The 22,718-nt window shown below is 41.2% G+C and overlaps 1 protein-coding gene across 4 annotated transcripts in view; it reads right to left on the bottom strand.

Annotated features, from left to right (window-relative positions):
* Window positions 1–20,715, bottom strand: part of LRGUK (leucine rich repeats and guanylate kinase domain containing) — a 118,278-nt gene extending 97,563 nt beyond the window's left edge. For 3 of the 4 annotated variants that reach the window (XM_067747057.1, XM_067747058.1, XM_067747061.1), the window contains exons 1-3: window positions 20,334–20,714; window positions 13,106–13,213; window positions 9,469–9,550 (exon numbers count right to left, since the gene is read on the bottom strand). In XM_067747057.1, the coding sequence (XP_067603158.1) occupies window positions 9,469–9,550; window positions 13,106–13,213; window positions 20,334–20,654 (511 nt within the window). In that variant the 5' untranslated portion in view covers window positions 20,655–20,714. Of the gene's footprint in view, window positions 1–9,468; window positions 9,551–13,105; window positions 13,214–20,333 lie in introns of all 4 variants that reach the window. The other variant, XM_067747060.1, reaches the window with a different exon arrangement.
* Window positions 20,716–22,718: the final 2,003 nt, after the last annotated feature.

Below are 22,718 nucleotides of genomic sequence, written 5' to 3'. Positions count from 1 at the left end.
TTAACACTGCCCTGTCTGAGCGGGAGCAGACGCCCTCACGTGACGTACACGCAGAGGCAGGTCCAAATCCAAAGCTGAACCTCGGGTGCTGTGGGAACAAAGAAGAGAAAGGGAAATCTCTCCCAGCAGCCTCAGGAGCAGCGGATTAAACCTCCACAATCAACTTGATGTACCCTGCATCTCTGGAATACCTGAATAAACAATGATTCATCCCAAATTGAGGGGGCGGACTTTGGAGGCAATGATATATATATATATTTTTTCTATTTTCTCTTTTTGTGAGTGTGTATGTGTATGCTTCTTTGTGTGATTTTGTCTGTATAGCTTTGCTTTTAACATTTGTCCTAGGGTTCTGTCTGTCCAGTTTCTGTTTCTTTTCTTTTTTGAGATAGTTTTTAGCACTTGTTATAATTGGTGGATTTGTTTTTTGGTTTGGTTGCTCTCTTTTTTAAATTATTAATAATTATTTTTTATTTTAATAACTTTATATTATTTTTTTCTTTCCTTTTTTCCTCCCTTTTCTTCTGAGCCGTGTGGCTGACAGGGTCTTGGTGCTCCAGCCGGGTGTCAGGCTTGTGCCACTGAGGTAGGAGAGCCGAGTTCAGGACATTGGTCCACCAGAGACCTTCCGGCTCCACGTAATACCAAATGGCGAAAGTTCTCCCAGAGATATCCATCTCAACACGAAGACCCAGCTCCACTCAACAACCAGCAAGCTACAGTAATGGACACCCTATGCCAAACAACTAGCAAGGCAATAACACAACCCTGCCCATTAGCAGAGAGGATGCCCAAAATCATAATAAGGTCACAGACACCCCAAACACACCACCTGACGTGGTCCTACCCACCAGAAAGACAAGATCCAGCCTCATCCTCCAGAACGCAGGCACCAGTCCCCTCCACCAGGAAGCCTACACAACCCACTGAACCAACCATAGCCACTGGGGGCAGACACCAAAAACGATGGGAACTATGAACCTGCAGCCTGCAAAATGGAGACCCCAAACACAGTAGGTTAAGCAAAATGAGAAGACAGAGAAACACACAGCAGATGAAGGAGCAATGTAAAAACCCATCACCAAACAAATGAAGAGGAAATAGGCAGTCTACCTGAAAAAGAATTCAGAGTAAAGACAGTAAAGATGATCCAAAATCTTGGAAAAAGAATGGAGAAACTACAAGAAACGTTTAACAAGGACCTGGAAGAACTAAAGGGCAAACAAACAATGGTAAACAACACAATGAATGAAATTTAAAATTCTCGAGAAGGAATCAATAGCACAATAACTGAGGCAGAAGAATGGATAAGTGACCTGGAAGATAAAATAATGGAAATAACTACTGCAGAGCAGATTAAAGAAAAAAGAATGAAAAGAATTGAGGACCGTCCCAGAGACCTCTGGGACAACATTAAGTGCACCAATATTCGAATTATAGGGGTCCCAGAGGAAGAAGAGAAAAAGAAAGGGACTGAGAAAATATTTGAAGAGATTATAGTTGCAAACTTCCCTAATATGGAAAAGGAAATAGTTAATCAAGTCCAGGAAGCACAGACAGTCCCATACAGGATAAATCCACGGAGAAGCACACCAAGACACATATTAATCAAACAATCAAAAAATAAATATAAAAAAAAAATATTAAAAGCAGCAAGGAAAAAGCAACAAATAACATATAAGGGAATCCTCATAGGTTAACAGCTGATCTTTCAGCAGAAAGTCTACAAAACAGAAGGGAGTGGCAGGACATATTTAAAGTGATGAAAGGGGAGAACCTACAACCAAGATTACTCTTCCCAGCAAGGATCTCGTTCAGATTTGACACAGAAATTAAAACCTTTACAGACAAGCAAGAGCTAAGAGAATTCAGCACCACCAAACCAGCTTTACAACAAATGCTAAAGGAACTTCCCTGGGCAGGAAACACAAAAGAAGAAAAAGACCTACAATAACAAACCCAAAACAATGAAGAAAATGGTAATAGGAACATACATATCAATAACTACCTTAAATGTAAATGGATTAAATGCTGCAACCAAAAGACACAGACTGGCTGAATGGATACAAAAACAAGACCCATATATATGCTGTCTACAAGAGACCCACTTCAGACCTAGGGACACATACAGACTGAAAGTGAGGGGATGGAAAAAGATATTCCATGCAAATGGAAATCAAAAGAAAGCTGGAGTAGCAATTCTCATATCACACAAAATAGACTTTAAAATAAAGACTATTACAGACACAGAAAAGGACACTACATAATGATCAAGGGATCAATCCAAGAAGAAGATATAACAATTGTAAATATTTAGGAACCCAACATAGGAGCACCTCAATACATAAGGCAAATGCTAACAGCCATAAAAGGGGAAATCGACAGTAACACAATCATAGTAGGGGACTTTAACACCCCACTTTCAACAATGGACAGATCATCCAAAATGAAAATAAATAAGGAAACACGAGCTTTAAATGACACATTAAACAAGATGGACTAAACTGGTATTTATAGGACATTGCATCCAAAAACAACAGAATACACTTTCTTCTCAAGTGCTCATGGCACATTCTTCAGGATAGATCATATCTTGGGTCACAAATCAAGCCTTGGTAAATTTAAGAAAATGGAAATTGTATCAAGTATCTTTTTCGACCACAACACCATGAGACTAGACATCAATTATAGAAAAAAATCTGTAAAAACTACAAATACATGGAGGCTAAACAATACACTACTTAATAACCAAGAGATCACTGAATAAATCAAAGAGGAAATTAAAAAATACCTACAAAGAAATGACAATGAAAACATGATGACCCAAAACCTATGGGATGCAGCAAAAGCAGTTCTAAGAGGGAACTTTACAGCAATACAGTCCTACCTCAAGTAACAAGAAACATCTTAAACAACCTAACCTTACACCTAAAGCAATTAGAGAAAGAAGAACAAAAAACCCCCAAATTTAGCAGAAGGAAAGAAATCATAAAGATCAGATCAGAAATAAATGAAAAAGAAATGAAGGAAACAATAGCAAAGATCAATAAAACTAAAAGCTGGTTCTTTGAGAACATAAAATTGATAAACTATTAGCCAGACTCATCAAGAAAAAAAGTGAGAAGACTCAAATCAATAGAATTAGAAATGAAAAAGGAGAAGTAACAACTGACCCTGCAGAAATACAAAGGATCATGAGAGATTACTATAAGCAACTATATGCCAATAAAATGGACAACCTGGAAGAAATGGACACATTCTTAGAAAAGCACAACTTTCTGAGACTGAACCAGGAAGAAATAGAAAATATGAACAGACCAATCACAAACACTGAAATTGAGACTGTGATTAAAAATCTTCCAACAAACAAAAGGCCAGGACCAGATGGCGTCACAGGTGAATTCTGTCAAACATTTAGAGAAGAGCTAACATCTATCCTTCTCAAACTCTTCCAAAATATAGCAGAGGGAGTAACACTCCCAAACTCATTCTATGAGGCCACTATCACCCTGGTACCAAAACCACACAAAGATATCACAAAGAAAGAAAACTACAGGCCAATATCACTGATGAACATAGATGCAAAAATCCTCAACAAAATACTAGCAAACAAAATCCAACAGCACACTAAAAGCATCATACACCATGATCAAGTGGGGTTTATTCAAGGAATGCAAGGATTCTTCAATATATGCAAATCAATCAATGTGATACATCATATTAACAAAATGAAGGATAAAAACCATATGATCATCTCAAATAGATGCAGAAAAAGCTTTTGACAAAATTCAACACCCATTTACGATAAAAACCCTGCAGAAAGTAGGCATAGAGGGAACTTACCTCAACATAATAAAGGCTATATATGACAAATCCACAGCCAACATCGTTCTCCATGGTGATAAACTGAAACCATTTCCACTAGATCAGGAAAAAGACAGGTTGCCCACTCTCACCACTATTATTCAACATAGTTTTGGAAGTTTTAGCCACAGCAATCAGAGAAGAAAAAGAAATAAAAGGAATCCAAATCGGAAAAGACGAAGTAAGACTGTCACTGTTTGCAGATGACATGATACTATACATAAAGAATACTAAAGACGCTACCAGAAAACTACTAGAGCTAATCAATGAATTTAGTAAAGTAGCAGTATACAAAATTAATGTACAGAAATCTCTTGCATTCCTATACACCAATGATGAAAAATCTGAAAGAGAAATTAAGGAAACACTGCCATTTACCATTGCAACAAAAAGAATAAAATACCTAGGAATAAACCTACCTAAGGCGACAAAAGACCTGTATGCAGAAAACTATAAGACACTGATGAAAGAAATCAAAGATGATACAAACAGATGGAGAGATATACCATGTTCTTGGATTGGAAGAATCAATATTGTGAAAATGACTATACTACCCAAAGCAATCTACAGATTCAGTGCAATCCCTATCAAACTACAAATGTCATTTTTCACAGAACTAGAACAAAAAATTTCACAATTTGTATGGAAACAAAAAGGACCCCGAATAGCCAAAGCAATCTTGAGAAAGAAAAATGGAGCTGGAGGAATCAGGCTCCCTGACTTCAGATTATACTACAAAGCTACAGTAATCAAGACAGTATGGTACTGGCACAAAAACAGAAAGATAGATCAATGGAACAGGATAGAAAGCCCAGAGATAAACCCACACACATATGGTCACGTTATTTTTGATAAAGGAGGCAAGAATATACAATGGAGAAAAGACACCCTCTTCATGGTGCTGGGAAACTGGACAGCTACATGTAAAAGAATGAAATTAGAACACTCCCTAACACCATACACAAAAATAAACTCAAAATGGATTAAAGACCTAAATGTAAGGCCAGACACTATAAAACTCTTAGAGGAAACATAGGCAGAACACTCTATGACATAAGTCACAGCAATATCCTATTTGACTCACCTCCTAGAGAAATGGAAAAAAAAATAAACAAATGGGACCTAATGAAACTTCAAAGCTTTTGCACAGCAAAGGAAACCATAAACAAGACCAAAAGACAACCCTCAGAATGGGAGAAAATATTTGCAAATGAAGCACCTGACAAAGGACTAATCTCCAAAATTTACAAGCAGCTCATGCAGCTCAATATCAAAAAAACAAACAACCCAATCTAAAAATGGGCAGAAGACCTAAACGGACATTTCTCCAAAGAAGATATACGGACAGCCAACAAACACATGAAAGAATGCTCAACATCATTAATCGTTAGAGAAATGCAAATCAAAACTACAATGAGGTATCACCTCACACCAGTCAGAATGGCCATCATCAAAAAATCTACAAACAATAAATTCTGGAGAGGTGTGGAGAAAAGGGAACCCTCTTGCACTGTTGGTGGGAATGTAATTTGATACATCTACTACGGAGAACAGTAGGGAGCTTCCTTAAACATCTAAAAATAGAACTACCATACGACCCAGCAATCCCACTACTGGGCATTTACCCTGAGAAAACCATAATTCAAAAAGTTGTGTACCACAATGTTCATTGAAGCTCTATTTATAATAGCCAGGACATGGAAGTAACCTAAGTGTCCATCGACAGATGAATGGATAAAGAAGATGTGGTACGTATACAGAACGGAATATTACTCCGCCCTAAAAAGAAACGAAATTGAGTTACTTGTAGTGAGGTGGATGGACCTAGAGTGTGTCATACAGAGTGAAGTAAGTGAGAAAGAGAAAAACAAATACTGTATGCTAACACACATATATGGAATATTAAAAAAAAAAAAGGTTATCGAGAATCTAGGGGCAGGACAGGAATAATGATGCAGATGTAGAGAATAGACTTGAGGACACGGGGAGCGGGAAGGGGAAGCTGGGACAAAGTGAGAGAGTGGCATGGACTTATATATACTACCAAATGTAAAATAGATAGCTAGTGGGAAGCAGCCGCATAGCACAGGGAGATCAGCTCGGTGCTTTGTGACCACCTAGAGGGGTGGGATAGGTAGGGTGGGAGGAAGACGCAAGAGGGAGGAGATATGGGGATATATGTGTATGTATAACTGATTCACTTTGTTATTAAGCAGAAACTAACACAACATTGCAAAGCAATTATACTTCAATAAAGATATTTTTTAAAAAAATGCCAGCCTTGGAGGAACTAAAGCCTGAGATATTCCTCTTGATAATTAGCCCCTAAATAACTGCATTAGGTGTTTTCAGGAAGACTAAAAATGCCACAATTCATTCTTTGTTATAAATTAAATTTTGTTTTAGATGGACTGAATCTTAAATCTCATTAATTATTTGAAGTGATTCAAATTATTGCTATTATTTTACTGTGATTTTGCGCTGCTTAAGAAGTATGTCTGAGTTTTGCATTTTATCCCAAGCCAATGTTCTGAACCTAGAATACTAAGTCAAGGACTATTGTGCTAATACTCGCCTCTAATGAAAATATATACAGGACATAAAAATAGTGAAGCATCTTTGTTATGGAGCGGAGGCTAGCACACCGTTGTAAAGCAATTATACTCCAATAAAAAAATGAGAAATAAAAAAAAATGGAAGAAATCATGGATACATGTAAAAAAAGAAAATAAGATAACAGAATAAGATCAAACATACGAGTTTTGATAACCAATATTTAGCTATATAAATAAAAGTTTAACTTTTTAAATAAAATAGAAAAACAATGAGAAAATGATTTTGAAAACACAATCTGGGGACTCCCCTGGTTGCTAAGTGGTTAAGAATCCACCTGCCAATACAGGGGACAAAAAAAAAAAAAAAGAAAAATAGTGAAGCATTATGTTGCTTTGTTCTGGGACTTTACAGCAGGTGGACTTTGGGACAGCAGGAGGATTAGGGAAAGGCTCAGAAGGAATCACATGACAAGGATTTACAGCCCCGTCTCTACCTGTAACTTGCTTCTCCACCCGTCTTTTAACTCTAGATCACACAACCAGCAATCAAAGCCCCGCAGAAGATGGCCTCTGGAGGAGAACAGAGCCTCCACACCTGAAGCCCAGCAAAGTGCTTCTACCCTTCACCAGGTGACAAAGTCACTCCCAGGCCAGGAGAAGGAAGCATAGCTGAGTACTGGGGCCCTGCCCTGGAGTAGGTAGAGCCAGAAAGGTGAGGGGCCCCTGACCCCATCCCCCCAACAGCTTTCCTTCTCAGGGTCACGGAAGCCAGAAGATCTCCACCAATTTCTACTTTATTTCTCTGGTCTAAACCACAGCCTTCTTTAGCCTGTCTTTTTTATGAAATTGTTCTAGGAGGAACAGAACACTGAGACATCAACACTTTGGTGGGAATTCATGAGCAAATCCAGAAAGGCTGCCTGTGAGAGGAAAGCTAAGAAGAAACTGTAATTGCTTTACAAGTTTTGCCTATTTGTCCCATCTGAGCTCAGCTCCATATCTGTCAACGGTGATCGCGACCCTCTTAATTTCCACGGGCCCCCATACCCCCTTGGAGCTGATCTTCTGTGGGCAGGTAAGTGCTGTACCATGGAGCTCTGTCTTGAAGCAAAAGCAGCAGCTACCACTTGGATGGTGAGTACATTTCACACTTTGTAGATGCTCAATGCTGTCGAATCACTCTGATAGGAAAAATCCACCTTCTGGGTTGCTGGGCTTCTAACTCTCCCTACTCGGTGTAGTGACCTCCTTGTCCACCAGATGGCAGGAGCTCCTCATGTCTACAACTGTGGTTCTCAAAGTGTGGTCCTGTACTGGCTTCCAGGGAAACTAATCAGAAATGCAAATTTTCAAGTCCCACCCCAGATCTACGGAATCAGAAAGTCTGAGGGTGGGGCACAGGCATCTGTGTTTTAACAGGTCCCCTCCAGGTGATTCTGATGCAAGTTGAAATCTGGTCCATATCAGGTCATCAATAAAGCTGTTCTCTTGAAAAGAAAAATATATACTGTGCCTTACACACAATAAGTTCTCGAACACTTGATGAGTTAATAAAGGGGGACATAAAAGACTGAAGGAGACTGATCTGAAGAGGAAAGCTTCATTTGCTACCGGGGACTGCTTGCTCAAGCGGCAAGGGTATGAAGCCACATCTCTTTCCCCTTTGCCGCGCACAAAAGATTGCTGGAGTCTCCCCAACCCTGCAATCCCTTAACCAGTAAATGAAACCAATCTTGGAGGTATGGGGTGTGGGGAGAGCGCCTGCCATTAACACTAAAAATTCTTTCCGATGATAACATATCTAGCATTTGCCTTAAATAACCCTGGGAAGGATGGATGAAGCAACATGGGCCATGGGCTGACAATTGTTGAACCTGAACATTCATTACAAACCTCTCTACTTGTGCCCGTTTGTAATTTTCCGTAAAGAAGTTTTATGAAACTAGAAAAAAATTAACAAAAAGCCTTTCAAACAGTAGCATTTTAAGAATTAAAATATGCTAGAATGCTTCTTAGCCATTGAAAAGAGTGAATTTTAATTATTGCAGTCAGATGGGAGGAAGAAAGCAGAGAAGTCCATATCAGCAACACTTAATTGTCTTCTAAAAAGCTAAAGTGGGGCTTCCCTGATGGCGCAGTGGTTGAGAGTCCGCCTGCCGATGCAGGGGACACGGGTTCGTGCCCCGGTCCGGGAAGATCCCACATGCCACGGAGTGGCTGGGCCCGTGAGCCATGGCCTCTGAGCCTGCACATCCGGAGCCTGTGCTCCGCAGCGCGAGAGGCCACAGCAGTGAGAGGCCCGCGTACCGCAAAAAAAAAAAAAAAAAAAAAAAAAGCTAAAGTGAACAGAAAGGTGATCAATGAAGAAAGAAGCAGGTCAGAAATTTCAAATAGGGTCAGAAAATTAGAAACAAGGATCAAGGTTTGAAGAAAATGTGACTAATTTCATTCAATGTGAGCAAAGTATCACAACAGATACCTTATATGGAACCACAAATGGCAGAGTTAGACTTGTAAGAACCCACTAACTATATGGAGACAGCAAAGAGAGGGGGAAAGAATAAATTTCTGAATCCCTGGTGTTCAAATAAGAACAGAAGTAGCTAGCCAGGATTAAGATGTAGATGCAAATGCAAAATAAAGAAAAGCATCCATTAAAGGGGGTAAAAAGAACTAATTCATCTACACTGAATAAACTAAAAAAGGGAAGGAAATGGGAATCATCAAATATTCAGGAGGCATTAAAGAAGTAATGATCCATCTCTTGAAAGGAAAAAGCAAAGCAAACATTCCATCTGACGCTCTTTAATATCACTGAGTGGGTCTCAACCATCGCATAATGTAGCATGTTTGCTGACCTCTGCCTTTTTCCTTTGTCATCAGTTATAGGTGCTTTTTTTTCCATGGAAGACAGAGGATCAATGTGTAAAGTGATCCGCAATAGCACTTATATCAAGTTTGGTAGTATTAAAGTATATTACATTCTGCAAAGCTTAAATTTTTAAATAATTCAGCAATCCACTGACTTACTAGAATGACAATTACATACCTTCAATTTTATTTACTGAAAGATCCAACTTCTGCAGGTGAATGTATCCACAGAGGATGCTAATGTCAATTAAATCAAGACCCTGAGAAAATAAAAGGTAAAAGATTTAATGTTGCTTTAACAGATGAGTACTCAGGCTTCTCAAGACATCTGGAAATAGAGGTTGACAGAAAGAAATCCAGAATTTCCTTTGAAAGTACAGTAGAAGTGAGGGAATAAAATCTGAGGCCTACTACCAATAGGGTCTCAAAACAGACTACAAACCCCATCCAAAAATGCATTCTTCTGAAGGAAATAATAGCTTGGAAAATTAGTGTTGTTAGCAAGAACATACACAACATGAAAAGGCAAATTAAAGCAGTGTTCATGAAGACCTTTAGAGCAGAGTTTTATATTTAAAAAAACCCACACATAAAAGCAATAAAGCCAAAGCCTTTATCTAGTAGAAGAAAAGAAAAAGCAAATGCCTAGAATTCAAATGAAATGTTAGAAGAGTTCACACCTAATCGAGTGATCATTAATAACAATACTTCTTAGGCTCCCTCAGGCTTCAAAGCTCTCTCCCAATAATCTCATCTGATCAAACAAACCTGTGAGATCCGTAGGGCAGATTATCCCCAGTGTAGGGATGAGGAATGTGAGGTACAAAGAGGTAGGTAAATAGCCTAAAATCACTTAGCAAGTTAGCAACACAAAAGCAGCTCCAAGTCTCCTGAATCTTTGTCCGAGATCCCTCCCATGAAATCTTGCATCTAGTGAACATCACGAGGGGTTGGAGGGGAATTTGGTCCCTTGGAACAAAGACTCATGTCACTGGTTTACGTTGTGATGTCAGAGTCAGAAAAAGCCAACCAAAGTGTCATGATAAGCAAGTTCTCAAATGTAAGAATGATAATAAAGGCCTCTAGAACAATAATAAGTAAATTACTGATGACCTACTACATACAAGGCATTAAGCTTGGCATGATGAGAAACACGTACAGAGTTGGGCTAGAGCTGTATTTTGCCTTTAAGAAACTTACGACTTTGGGTAGGAGAGAAACTGTGTACACAAGTAATTAGAGAAAGTTAGAAAATTATGTGCAACATAAGTTAAGACACAAGGCGGGAAAAATCACTAACCTGGCCAACCCTAAGAAAGTGTATTCAGTAAGACAGGCTATTAGGGCAAAGTAATTCAACATGTAATATCTCAAATGTAAGGAGGTCAGTGGCAAAGTAAGAAGCTTCAGTCCATCTAGCTGAAATAAGATTTAAAGGATTGTGCTTTCTTGTAGATCAATTTAAGGCGTAGCACTACGTACATACGTAGAGTATTGATTGAAAAGGACTTGTGTACAGATGTACCGCTACTGGAATTATCTTCCATTCCAAAGTCTGACATAGTGCAATGCACACAGGGTCCCTGTACATTACTGCCTGACTGGCTGAGTCATCCATAAAATGCTGTAAAGTGAAAACAGTAAAAGATTAGAGCCTTCGTATGCTGTTCTCAAAGGACATGCCATGAAACCAGCATGGGTAAAAAGGGCTTAACATTTGTTGGACAGTTTACTAGTTCAAATCCAAGATAAAACAGCCTTGCTATGAATTGTATGTGCTTGAGGCAAATTAGGGTGCTGTAGCAAAATTTCAGTGTGTTTTTTTCACCTACATATCTGCATTTACTCTGTGGACCTTCACGGAGCAGTTAATGCTTTACAATACAAGAAAGCAAAAGAAATAAATTAATTTTCTAGGACTACAAAGAAACAAAATGAGGAAAGAAGCTGAAATACTGAGTACTCTGCTCTTACAGCTTCTCATGATAAATTTAGAGTCAAGATTCTGTGCTGGACCTACTAGAGAATAGACTTGAGGATATGGGGAGGGGGAACGGTAAGCTGTGACAAAGTGAGAGAGTGGCATGGACATACATACACTACCAAACGTAAAACAGATAGCTAGTGGGAAGCAGCCGCATAGCACAGGGAGATCAGCTCGGTGCTTTGTGACCACCTAGAGGGGTGGGATAGGGAGGGTGGGAGGGAGGGAGGGAGACGCAAGAGGGAAGAGATATGGGAACATATGTATATGTATAACTGATTCACTTTGTTATAAAGCAGAAACTAACACACCATTGTAAAGCAATTATACTCCAATAAAGATGTTAAAATAATAATAATTCAAAATTGATAATACACTTAAGTGTAGAAGATAAAACATTAAGGCCTCTAGAAGAAACTAAAGGGAAATATATTTATGATACTTCTATAGGCAAAGATTTTTAAAATTGGACACAGAAAGCACTAATCATGAAAGAAAAAATATTGATGTCACTCAAATTTAAGAAATTCCGTTCATTAAGAGGTATCATTAAGAGAGTCAAAAACCAAGCCACTGGGAGAAGATAATGTGTACATCTGACAAAGAATACATATCCAGAGTATATATCCACAAATTAATAAAGATGGACAATCCAATAAATATACGGGCAAGAGACTACAAGAGGCATTTAGCAAATCTAAATGGCCAATAACATACAAAAAGGTACTGCAATAAAATACCACTATACTCCCAAATATCCTTTTGCCACCGGTTTCATAAAAAAAGGATCCAAACAGGGACTTCCCTGGTGGCAGAGTGGTTAAGAATCCATCTGCCAATGTGGGGGACGCAGGATCGATCCCTGGTCCAGGAAGATCCCACATGCCGCAGAGCAACTAAGCCCATGCGCCACAACTACTGAGCCTGTGCTCTAGAGCCCGCGTGCCACAACTACTGAAGCCCGTGTGCCTAGAACCCATGCTCTGCAACAAGAGAAGCCACTGCAATGAGAAGCCCGCGCACCGTGATGAAGAGTAGCCCCCGTTCGCCGCAACTAGAAAGCCCGCGCGCAGCAACGAAGACCCAATGCAGCCATAAATAAATTTTAAAAAAAGGATCCAAAAAAAAAAAGAAAGAAATCTACAGTAAAGAATATATCAGTATACCATATTTTAGTTAAAGAGAAACATTTCAGAATAATTTGGAAAAAATAAGTGTTTTCAACTTCATGTCATATATAAATGTAAGCAAAATAGATAATATTGATTGATAAAGAAATACATACATACAAAAATAAGATTCTGTGCTGGTATTGAAATCTTGAAAATTGATGAATAACAATACATTTTTCTCTTTCATAATAGCTACCTTTTAGAAAGTGAGCTACAGCTCACAGCTACTGATTTCTTGACATACTTAGGGGGGAAAAGTCAATACAAAAATATTTTGTTCCCTTGGATTCAGATATAAATTGTAGTCCTGGCACTGATCAGAAAGAAAATTCTTAAAGAGTTTTTGATTGGTTTTACAGAATCAAATTCAACCTCCTGGAAGGAAAGCATTGATTACTATAAAACAGACTGCTTAAGATGAAAGAAACAGACTGTGAAGGAAATGAAAACAAAGGAACTTGGCGGGGGGCAAGGGGGCTGATTATTGGACTGGCCAGGGCTCTTTGATGTCAAACATAAATAACTCATCGCCATTCTCCATCACATGCAAGACTCTGAGATTTGGGGGCCACCAAAAACGGTATGAGTACCAGAGAAAATGGATGTGGTCCCACCAGTGTCAAGATGTAGCCAGCCAATGGTGAGCTTCTCATACTCACTGATAAAGTCAGACTGAGGTAGACCTGCTCAGTCCCAGAGCCTGAGCGCCCCAGTTTGTAGAGTTTCTCAGCCACGACCTCCTGTCTCAGGACCCCATCAAATTCTCCCTGCAAAAAAACCAGAGAGGCGGACAAAGAAAGGATTTCCATTAGAAAAGAAGTAATCCACCTCATCATATCCAGCACTTATTTACTATATTACATATCTGGGAGCTGAGCCTTCCAAAATTTACCAAAGAAAACTGTGTTGTTGGGACTTCCCTGGTGGCACAGTGGTTAAGAATCCACCTGCCAATGCAGGGGACAAGGGTTCGATCCCTGGTCCGGGAAGATCCCACATGCCTCAGAGCAACTAAGCCCATGCGCCGCAACTACTGAGCCTGTGCTCTAAAGCCTGCGAGCCACAACTACTGAGCCCACGTGCCACAACTACTGAAGTCCATGCACCTAGAGCCCGTGCTCCACAACAAGAGAAGCCATTGCAATGAGAAGCCCGTGCACTGCAACCAAGAGTAGCCCGCTCTCGCTGCAACTAGAGAAAGCCTGTGCACAGCAACGAAGACCCAACGCAGCCATAAATAAATAAAGGAAATGGTAATTTTAAAAAAAACTGTGTTGAAGACCCATACATATTACATATGATTAAGAAAATATCGGTCAAATCAATGTATTGCCGCTGAACTTTCAGGTTGTTGCTTGTATTAGGTATTCAAAGCAGAATTAACACAGTAGCAGTAGAAGCATCAATATTAGTGATGACAGCTACGTTGATTTAGTGCTTCTGTTCTGGGCACTGTGCTAAGAGCTCTCAGTGGGTCCACTCATTTAATCCTCCTGACAATCCTGAGGGAGGTACGCTTAGCTCCATTTTACAAATGAAGAAACTAAGGCTCACAGAAGTTAACTTGCCTGAAACCACATAGCTAGTATGTGACAGAGCCAGAATACAAATCCGAATCTGTCTGACTCCAGGGCAGTTCTAACCACTACACTTGACTGCTTGTCCACAACCCAAAGGATGGTTACATCAAATTAAGGCAATTACTTCTCTACATCTGGTATTCTTGCTGGAGAAAACAGGTCTTCAGTTCACTTTGTACTGGCTAATTTTGCTGGATTCATACAATTTACAAGATTAATTAAAAGGGTAATATCATTTGTAGAAGGAGTTTGGCCCTTAGTGTATAGATACCCTGGACCAGTGGTGGCCCAACACACCCCTCCCCCAATAATGACAGATAGAACAGATAATAGATGGACTAGTGCTGTGTTTGTGCTGCCTTCAGCTCCATTATAACCAACACACTAACATCAGCACGAGGACACAAAATACAAGTAACCACGTCAGTCACGCCAATATTACTAACCAACTGGTATAGGGACTGTGATGGCAAAACACTCTCTCAGGTCTTCTATACTCATTCAAGGACCAATGATGCTGCTCAGGCTTCTAGTACTAAGGACATAAGTATGCAGGCTTGTGCTACTGTAAAGAGCTTTCTTTCCTCCCCCATTTCCACTAACCCAGAGAAGCAAATATCACTCAAACGGAGATACTGCACAGCTGGTTTGAACCCCAGATCTGCCATTTTGGATATATGACTTTGGGAGACAAAGTTTTCTCTGAGACTCATAATTTTTCATCTATAAATTTTTCATCTATATATTATTACTTTTTCTTAATGTTTTGGAGAGAATGAAAAATAACTGTGAACATAAAGCTCTTAGCGTGGTGCCTAGAACACAGCAAGTGTCCCCAGTAAATGGCAGCTGATAGCACAAACTGGTGAATTCAGAAATTCCACATCTTATTCATCCATACCAATCAACCTGTTCACAAAATGGGGGAAAGAGATCTACTTTTCTAAACAAAGTTGCAATTTTTTATAGTAGGCCTGGGAAGGAGTAGAGGTGAGAGAGTGTTACCTTCCCTCCCAAAACTTTCCATGTGGCCCACCCCCTCCATTTCCTGGGAACAAGAAACTACAGAATCCCTTATTTACAGTAGGTGGACATCTGTTTTTCAACACAGCCATTGATACAGAGACTGGACACACTGTCAGCACTGTCCCAAAGCCCCAGGGCAAGACTCCTCACGGCCACCCCCTCACACATCCTTTGAGGTTCCTGCCATTTGCCAGTGTCATGTCTCTCCCTTCTGGTCTTTGGTCATCTTCAGACCTTGACCAGCCCTATCTGTATCTTGGGTGGTTTCAGAATCCCTAAGGAGGGCCACTCAACACCCCGACCATTCCAAGTACATGCACACATACATGTTCCTTTATTTTCTCAACTCCAGACACCTTAAAATTGATCTCTAGCCAACTTCAGCCACTCACTCCCCTGGGCATGCCCTGGACTTAGTCATCATGCTAAACTGCTCCACCCTAGAAACCTCAGACCTCAAGTCTTCCATTGTTCTCGGCTCCCACAGCTGCCCATCCTTCAACCTTTCCAACACCTACTGAACTTGGTCTCTGACCACAACAAAATCTCCGGTCTGTTCAGCCTTCCCTTTACCTCAGAGTCTATCTGTCCCCTCCTAACTATACTTCCTTCTCTACTGGGTCTCCCATGGGCAATTTCAATGTCTCTCTACCCTCAAGTCTCTGACTCCTTGGCCCCTGACTGCAACTGCCCCATGCGTACCCAAACCTGAATCAACTTCACGCTCAAATACTGCCTTGGGGCAGGGATTATGTCATGTTCATCATCCATTTGGGATAAAAATCTTTCCAGCATACGAAGCACAGGTCATCCAAGTACACAAACTATTTCAGGAGTTTGATAAACTACAATAGAGGTAGGCGGGGTGCTTTCACTAGGAGCAGGGCACCCATTTTATGGCCGTTTTAGTGGGGAGTAGGGGGTTAGCAAAGACTTCCTCGGTGAGAGAACCACTGAAACCCAAAATTGTGAGTTATTCTGGCAAAGGGGAAGAAAGGGCAGAAGAGGGCCAAGAGGGTATTGCAGGTACAAGGGGCAACATGTACAAGATCCCAAAGGCAACGGCGAGTATAGCCCGTTGGGGAAACTACAAAGAGTTCAAATAGCGAAGGTGTAAGGTGGGGAGGAGGGATACAGTACCTAATACATGTTTGGTGCTAAAACACGGGCTGAACGAATAACAAGACTACTTCTCCCCCGAGGGGCTGAGTGGGCGGGAAAGGCCCACTCTGGTGCCACGTCCAAGTCAGCTTCTAGCTGGGCCTCGGCGCTATGGTGCTATTATGGTCCCCTTCTTCCTCAGCTGCCTTTCAGGTCCCACCTTGCTGGTGAGATCTCCAGCCCCCTCCTCAAGCTGTCAGGTGCCTCCACTCCTTTGTCCTCACTCGCAGCAGGGGACCCTCTCAGTCCTTCTCTTCCACTTCCGAGGCAAGGTAGGAATGGTCAGACATCAGCCCCTCCACATCGTGCACCTGTCCTGATGCTTCCTGCTGGGGTCTCAGAGGAGGTCAGCGCCTTCTCCACACTCAGGGTCCAGCACCCTCTGTTTCCCCAGAGACCGTGTTCAGGGATCATCAATGTTGCCCTCTTTTGCCTGTGGTTTCAACCGGTCACTCTCCACTGCCATTCTCCAAGCCGTCACTTCTCCAGCTCTACGAGCATGTGAGTCCCTTCTGTCCTACAGGGGCTCTCTTCAGTCCTGCATGTTCCTTTAGCTACAGCTATAGTTTCCCTTAATAGCCAAGCTAGTTTCCCCCTTGTTCACCTCCCATTCACGCCTCAACTTGCTTCACTTAGGTTGCTGCCTTCACATCACAAAATCCACATGGGCCAAGGTCTACAGTGACTGTCAAATAGGCAAAGCTAATGAACCCTTTTTTTTTTAAGAAATATTTATTTGAGGCTTAATAATTTGTTGGGTTTATTTTATTTTTTAAAGATTTTTTTTTTCCTGATGTGGACCATTTTAAAAGTCTTTACTGAATTTGTTACAATATTGCTTCTGTTTTGGTTTTTTGGCTGCAAGGCATGTGGGTCTTAGCTCCCCAACCAGGGATGGAACCCGCACCCCCTGAATTGGAAGGCGAAGTCTTAACCACTGGATGGCCAGGGAGGTCCCTAATGAGCCCTTTTTGGGCCTCTTCCCACTTAACCTCTTGGAGGCATAACCCACGCCAATGTTCTCAACACCCTTTCTTGCCCTGGCTTCCCTCCTGTTCAGCTCTCTTCCTTCTCCTTTTTCTCTTATCAGTCTTTTCCAGTTTCTTCCCCTGAATCCTCTTCATCTGCCTGCCTCTGAAATACCTGTACCCCCAGGGTTTTTTTCTTGGCCCTCTCCTTCTCTTCTTTCTTCTCTTCCTGGATGATCTCACAGACTCCAATGCTGATGATTTCCAGGTCTCTGACCCTGAGCCCTCCTCTCCTGATTTCCAGAGGCCTATGATTCACATACCCAACTCTTGAATGCACAGCTCCACCTGTCCCTGTTTCCCATGGTGGTCAGTGGCCCTAATATTCCCCCCGGAACACGCCACAGACCTAGCAGTCACCCTAGACTTCCGATATTCAATTAGTAAGTGTTTCATCTTAAATATTTTAAATACTATTTCTCTCTAGCTTCCTTTCCATTCCCATTGCCTTAATCCAGACTCGCGTCTCTTCCCCAGAGATATTGCTCCTCTTTGCACTGATCTCCCTGCCTCCAGGCTCACCATCTTCTTATCTAACCTCCCTTGGCGACAAGAGCCGTTCCCTGCTGCTTAGAGTCAAGTCCACAGTCCCTACAACAGCACAGAGCTCTCCACAACCTGGCCCCCACCTCATCTGTCTTTCTGCTCTCACCTATAACCCACCACTTGGAAAAGCTGCCGTCTGCCTGCCCACACACCACCTCTGCACCCAAGTAAGGGTTGACTTCCTTTCCAGTCTTCCGCCATGCCTGCAACCCGGCTATCATCTGGACACATCTTTTCATAGGATGAACACTCACTCTTATCTCACCTTGAGAGCTGGGACCATGTATGTCCTCCGTCACACTCTCATCTTTTTCTACCATTACTGTAGCTATTATGTATTACATCTCTAATTTTCTGAGAGCCTGCACTGTATCAGACACTATGTTAAGAACTTTAACATAGACTTTCCCATTAAATTTGATGTTCATAACTATCCAATGAGCAGGCATTATCATCCACATAAAGTTACTGGAGTGGTTTTCGTGCAGCAGAAACATATCACAGGCCCAGACATTTCTTCTGCCCTGTAGAGTCAGAGTACTTCCAATATAGCAATCACTTGTGAATGCTTGTTCAATGAAGGCTAAATTAATGAAGTCACCTGATGGGCTGTAGTTAGTAGATAAGAACAGGTAAGTTATTACTTGGATTAGTAACAGTGTAAATAATATATTGTGGTAAGTAGTTTACACATAGGATCTCATTAAATTTTCACAGCTCTCCATGAGATAGATAGTATTATAATTCCTGTAGCGCAGATGCGACACAGAGAGTATGAGTAACTTGCTCAAAATCTCACAACAAACAAAAGGCTTTATACAGATCTTTGAATTCCAAAGGCAATATTCTGAACAGCTGGTCTGCCCTAACTCCCTCAAGTTCATTGAGGCTAATTACGTTATAGGCACTTAATAATCATTTTGACCATCAGAGCATTATAAATCTTAATCGGGCTAGGATATGGAAAATAAATCACTGAACATAAAAGTCCAAATGTTTCCTCTGAAAACTTTTTGGTTTATTCAGCATATCAAAACATATGAGACACTATAAAAAGGTAAAAGAGAATGTGAGAACACAAAACAAATATTAATTTTAGAATATAAATAGAAGAAATAATAAACTTTTTCCACACAAAAGCCTACAAGCCAAAAAGGATTAACTAGTTCAAGTCAACCCCCTCCCTCTATGGTTTGTTAATGGCATATTGAAGACAGATTAACAATGGTACTAATGAACCCCACAGCTGAAGAACATGCATTAATTAGAATAACCTGGTGATTCATTTGTTAATTCCTCTGGGGTGGAAGCCATACAAACACCTGAAAGTTGTAAAAACATCTCTACAGTTTTCCAGTAGTCACTGTTAAGCATGGCAAAGTAAATCAACAAAAGATGAACAAAATAAGTAGTAATTTTCTGTGGTCCACTTTAAGCAAAACTGATGTGTAACTAGGCCTGTATTCTCTGTATTATATCTACTTCTGAAAAGAATTTGAAGCAATTTATACTGTGAAGAAGGAGGAAAGGGAAGAGAAAAACCTAATCTAAAGAAAAACTACTGAAATTAAGAAAAATACTGAATTAAGAAAAAAAGTTATGTTTCTTGGCAGGCAAGACAAAGAGGAAAACCTAACAGTTTATCAAAAGAAAGCAAATCCAAAGAGTGGATATATGTATATGTATAACTGATTCACTTTGCTGCACACCTGAAACTAACACAACATTGTAAATCAACTATACTCCAATTAAAATTTTTTAAAGAAAGCAAGCAAATAATGTATTAGAAAGCCAAGAGAAAGAAGTGACATGATGTGAAGTGGAAAGGGATAAGAAGGCAGGCAACGGGCTAAGGAAGGAACAGGATGCTAATAAGTGTAAGTGGAATTGGGTCATGTTTAGAAGAGGTATTGTAGAAAAGAGGGAATCTGTATTAGTGTGAAAGGCCAAGCTGCCAACGAGGCATTACAGGTGGGAATGTTGGGAACATTCCCCACATCCTGAAATACTCTCACAGTGAGCAGTGTGTGTTGTTTGTGTAATGCATCATATACCCCTGGCAGAAGTAATATATAAAAACTTGCAAGTCACTTGGTCTTTGAGGAAGCACTTAGATTATTTCAAAAGGGTAATTTTTTTTTTTCCCTAGAGGAAGGAGGATGAAGGGACTCCTTCATCGGGGAGAGTGTTGGAGTATTTCAGTCATGAGGAAAAGGTGCAGGGGGTGCAGAAGTAGAAGTCTGTCTATTCACAACACCGTCAAGCCGTAACTCCCATACAAATAGAACTTTTTCCTCAAAGATGCTGTGTAACTTGACTCTTAAGAAATCAAACGAAAAATAAAGGATATACTTGAAGATATTTCAGGCAAAGGGTGAGGAAACCGGGTAACAGAAATGGGAAGGAGAGAGGGGGAGTCTCAGAGCAGTAAGGAAGAGGCGTTCCTGGAGGCAAGGAGCCCTAGGAATGGGCTCAGCCGCAGGCTGGTGAGGGGTCCGACCGCTGGAGAAGGAAGTGAGGGGGTAAGGGGTGGGGGGAAGGCACACCTCAAACTTCAGCATTTCGGACTCTGAAGACTCCTCGAACTCCACTTTGCCCTCGCCCTCTCCCTCGCCCTCTTCCTGGTCATCGTAATCTCTGTCCACGTCCGACTCTTGATAGCAGTGAATGAGCTGCTGCAGTAGGTCGGAGGAGGTTTTGCGGAAAGTATTTTTAGGTCTCTGCCCCATGGGAAAAGGAGACCAGAGAAACTGACGTTCCTTTTCTGAGTGCAGCAGTTTCGACTGGGCTCCAGTTCGTGAACTGCTCACGGCTCCCCGGAGACAGGAAGGCTTCGGCAACTGGGGATCTCTCCCGGAGGTCGCCATCTTATTTACCGGGATTGCCTAGGAGACTGACGCCAGGGGAGGAGGCGCCGCAGGGGATTTTGGGGGCTGTAGTCTCCGCCCCTCCCTGCGTCCTCGCTTTCAGCTTGCGCTGCCATGGGTACACGACTTTCCGCGCGCGCGCGGGGTGTGTGTGTGTGTGTGTGTGTGTGTGTGTGTGTGTGTGTGTGTGTGTGTGTGTGTGTGTGTGTGTGTGTGTGTGTGTGTGTGTGTGTGTGTGTGTGTGTGTGTGTGTGTGTGTGTGTGTGTGTGTGTGTGTGTGTGTGTGTGTGTGTGTGTGTGTGTGGTCGCTGGCTTTGTTTTTTTTTTTGCTTGTCTTGCTCGTTTTTCACTTTTCTCTGCACCCCCTTTTTTGTGTTCAACTGTTTTCTCTCAACCTCGAGGCCCCTCTTAGATATTTTTCATCCCGCCCTGAGATCACTGGTGAGCACCCTATCCTACTTCATTCACGGAGGCTCTTTACGCAGAGTTAGTGTTAGATGTCTCTAAAGCTGTCTGTCTGAGAGCTAATAACACTGAAATTTTACTCTATGCAGAGTGCAGTGCGCATAAATGAAATAGAAGGCATGGTTCCTGTCCATATTGCGGATAATAAAGAGAAACTACCAGACAACGACTGAGAGTTGGTTGGCAATTAACTTACATTTTTACACCTAAATGATAAGCCATGTCCTTGGGTAGAAAAACTGGCAGTGGTCTAACAATCCAAACAGAGACAAACAAACGACTGTCAAACTGACACTGTATCAGAAAGCCTCTGTAAAGCTATTAGCATCGCATAAATAATTGTATTAGTCAATGACCTGCATTGGTAATTATTTTTATTTTGTTGCATAGGTTCTCTTTGCAGTTTTCTAAAATACTCTTTCAAGATTTCAAAGCATGATTTTATGCTAGCGTGATTTCATGTAACCCAAATCCCATAGCCTTGAGCTCCACAAAGTAGACACTGTATAGAAAAGCAGAATGAAAATTATAGTAACTATTATTGCCATAGTGATGACAATAGAGATCCTTGTGGGGAAGTCACCCTCATCCTCCTGGCCTTACAGGGCCTTTTCTCCATGCTTCAATGACAGCAGTTGCAAATACAAAATGATCCTGTCACTGGCTGTCAGGGGAGAAGGAGAAAAAAATTCTTATGGACACCATTCATTGACTGTTATCTTTCTCAGTGCTTGAGGGTCCATTAAAACTGACAGAAAGCTTTCAGAATTACCTTCCTTCATTATCTTGCTAGTCATAAATGTAAAGGCCATAATGAAAGTATCTCTTTCTGCTAGGCTCATCTTACTGCTTGCCTGCTTCTTTTTTTCCAGTGTCTTAAAAACTCCTCCAAGGGATTTTTCTCTACCCTCACCCCCATAGGACATAGCTAGCTAACTGACATAAGGACGAAGGGGGCAGAAAGTATAAAAATGGAAACCCAGTGTGTTTTTTGTAGTTTTCAATAACTTAATCAGCATTTTCAGCAAAGCAAGCTTTGCCACTGTCATTCTATTGAGAAAAGTGTCTTAAGGCAGAGTTAGTTAGGACCTGTTAAAGAGTAAATTTCAAAAAGTTAAAAAGAGGGCTTCCCTGGTGGCACAGTGGTTGAGAGTCCGCCTGCCGATGCAGGGGACACGGGTTCGTGCCCCGGTCCAGGAAGATCCCACATGCCGTGGAGTGGCTGGGCCCGTGAGCCATGGCTGCTGAGCCTGCGCGTCCGGAGCCTGTGCTCCGCAACGGGAGAGGCCACAACAGTGAGAGGCCCGTGTACCGCAAAAAAAAAAAAAAAAAAAAAGTTAAAAAGATGATTATCATACAAAAATAGAAACACGTGTAAAAGATTTTATTTAACACATCAATTTATGAGGGAACCAGTAAGAGGTTAACAGGGTATTCAGAGTCCACAAACAGACACATTCTGAAATAAGTCCACTAGGTTAGAGATAAAACTGGTTTATGCCCTACAGGACATTAAACTCTAGCCTTTAGAGTTATATATTTCTAAATGTTTCTCTCTTTTCATCTGCACATCTACTCTCTGTCTATCTGCATTCAACA

Source organism: Pseudorca crassidens, chromosome 8 (assembly GCF_039906515.1).
Source record: "Pseudorca crassidens isolate mPseCra1 chromosome 8, mPseCra1.hap1, whole genome shotgun sequence".
NCBI lineage: Eukaryota > Metazoa > Chordata > Mammalia > Artiodactyla > Delphinidae > Pseudorca > Pseudorca crassidens.
The sequence above is the reverse complement of the archived record's forward strand: the minus strand, read 5'-3'. Positions and strand labels throughout refer to the sequence as shown.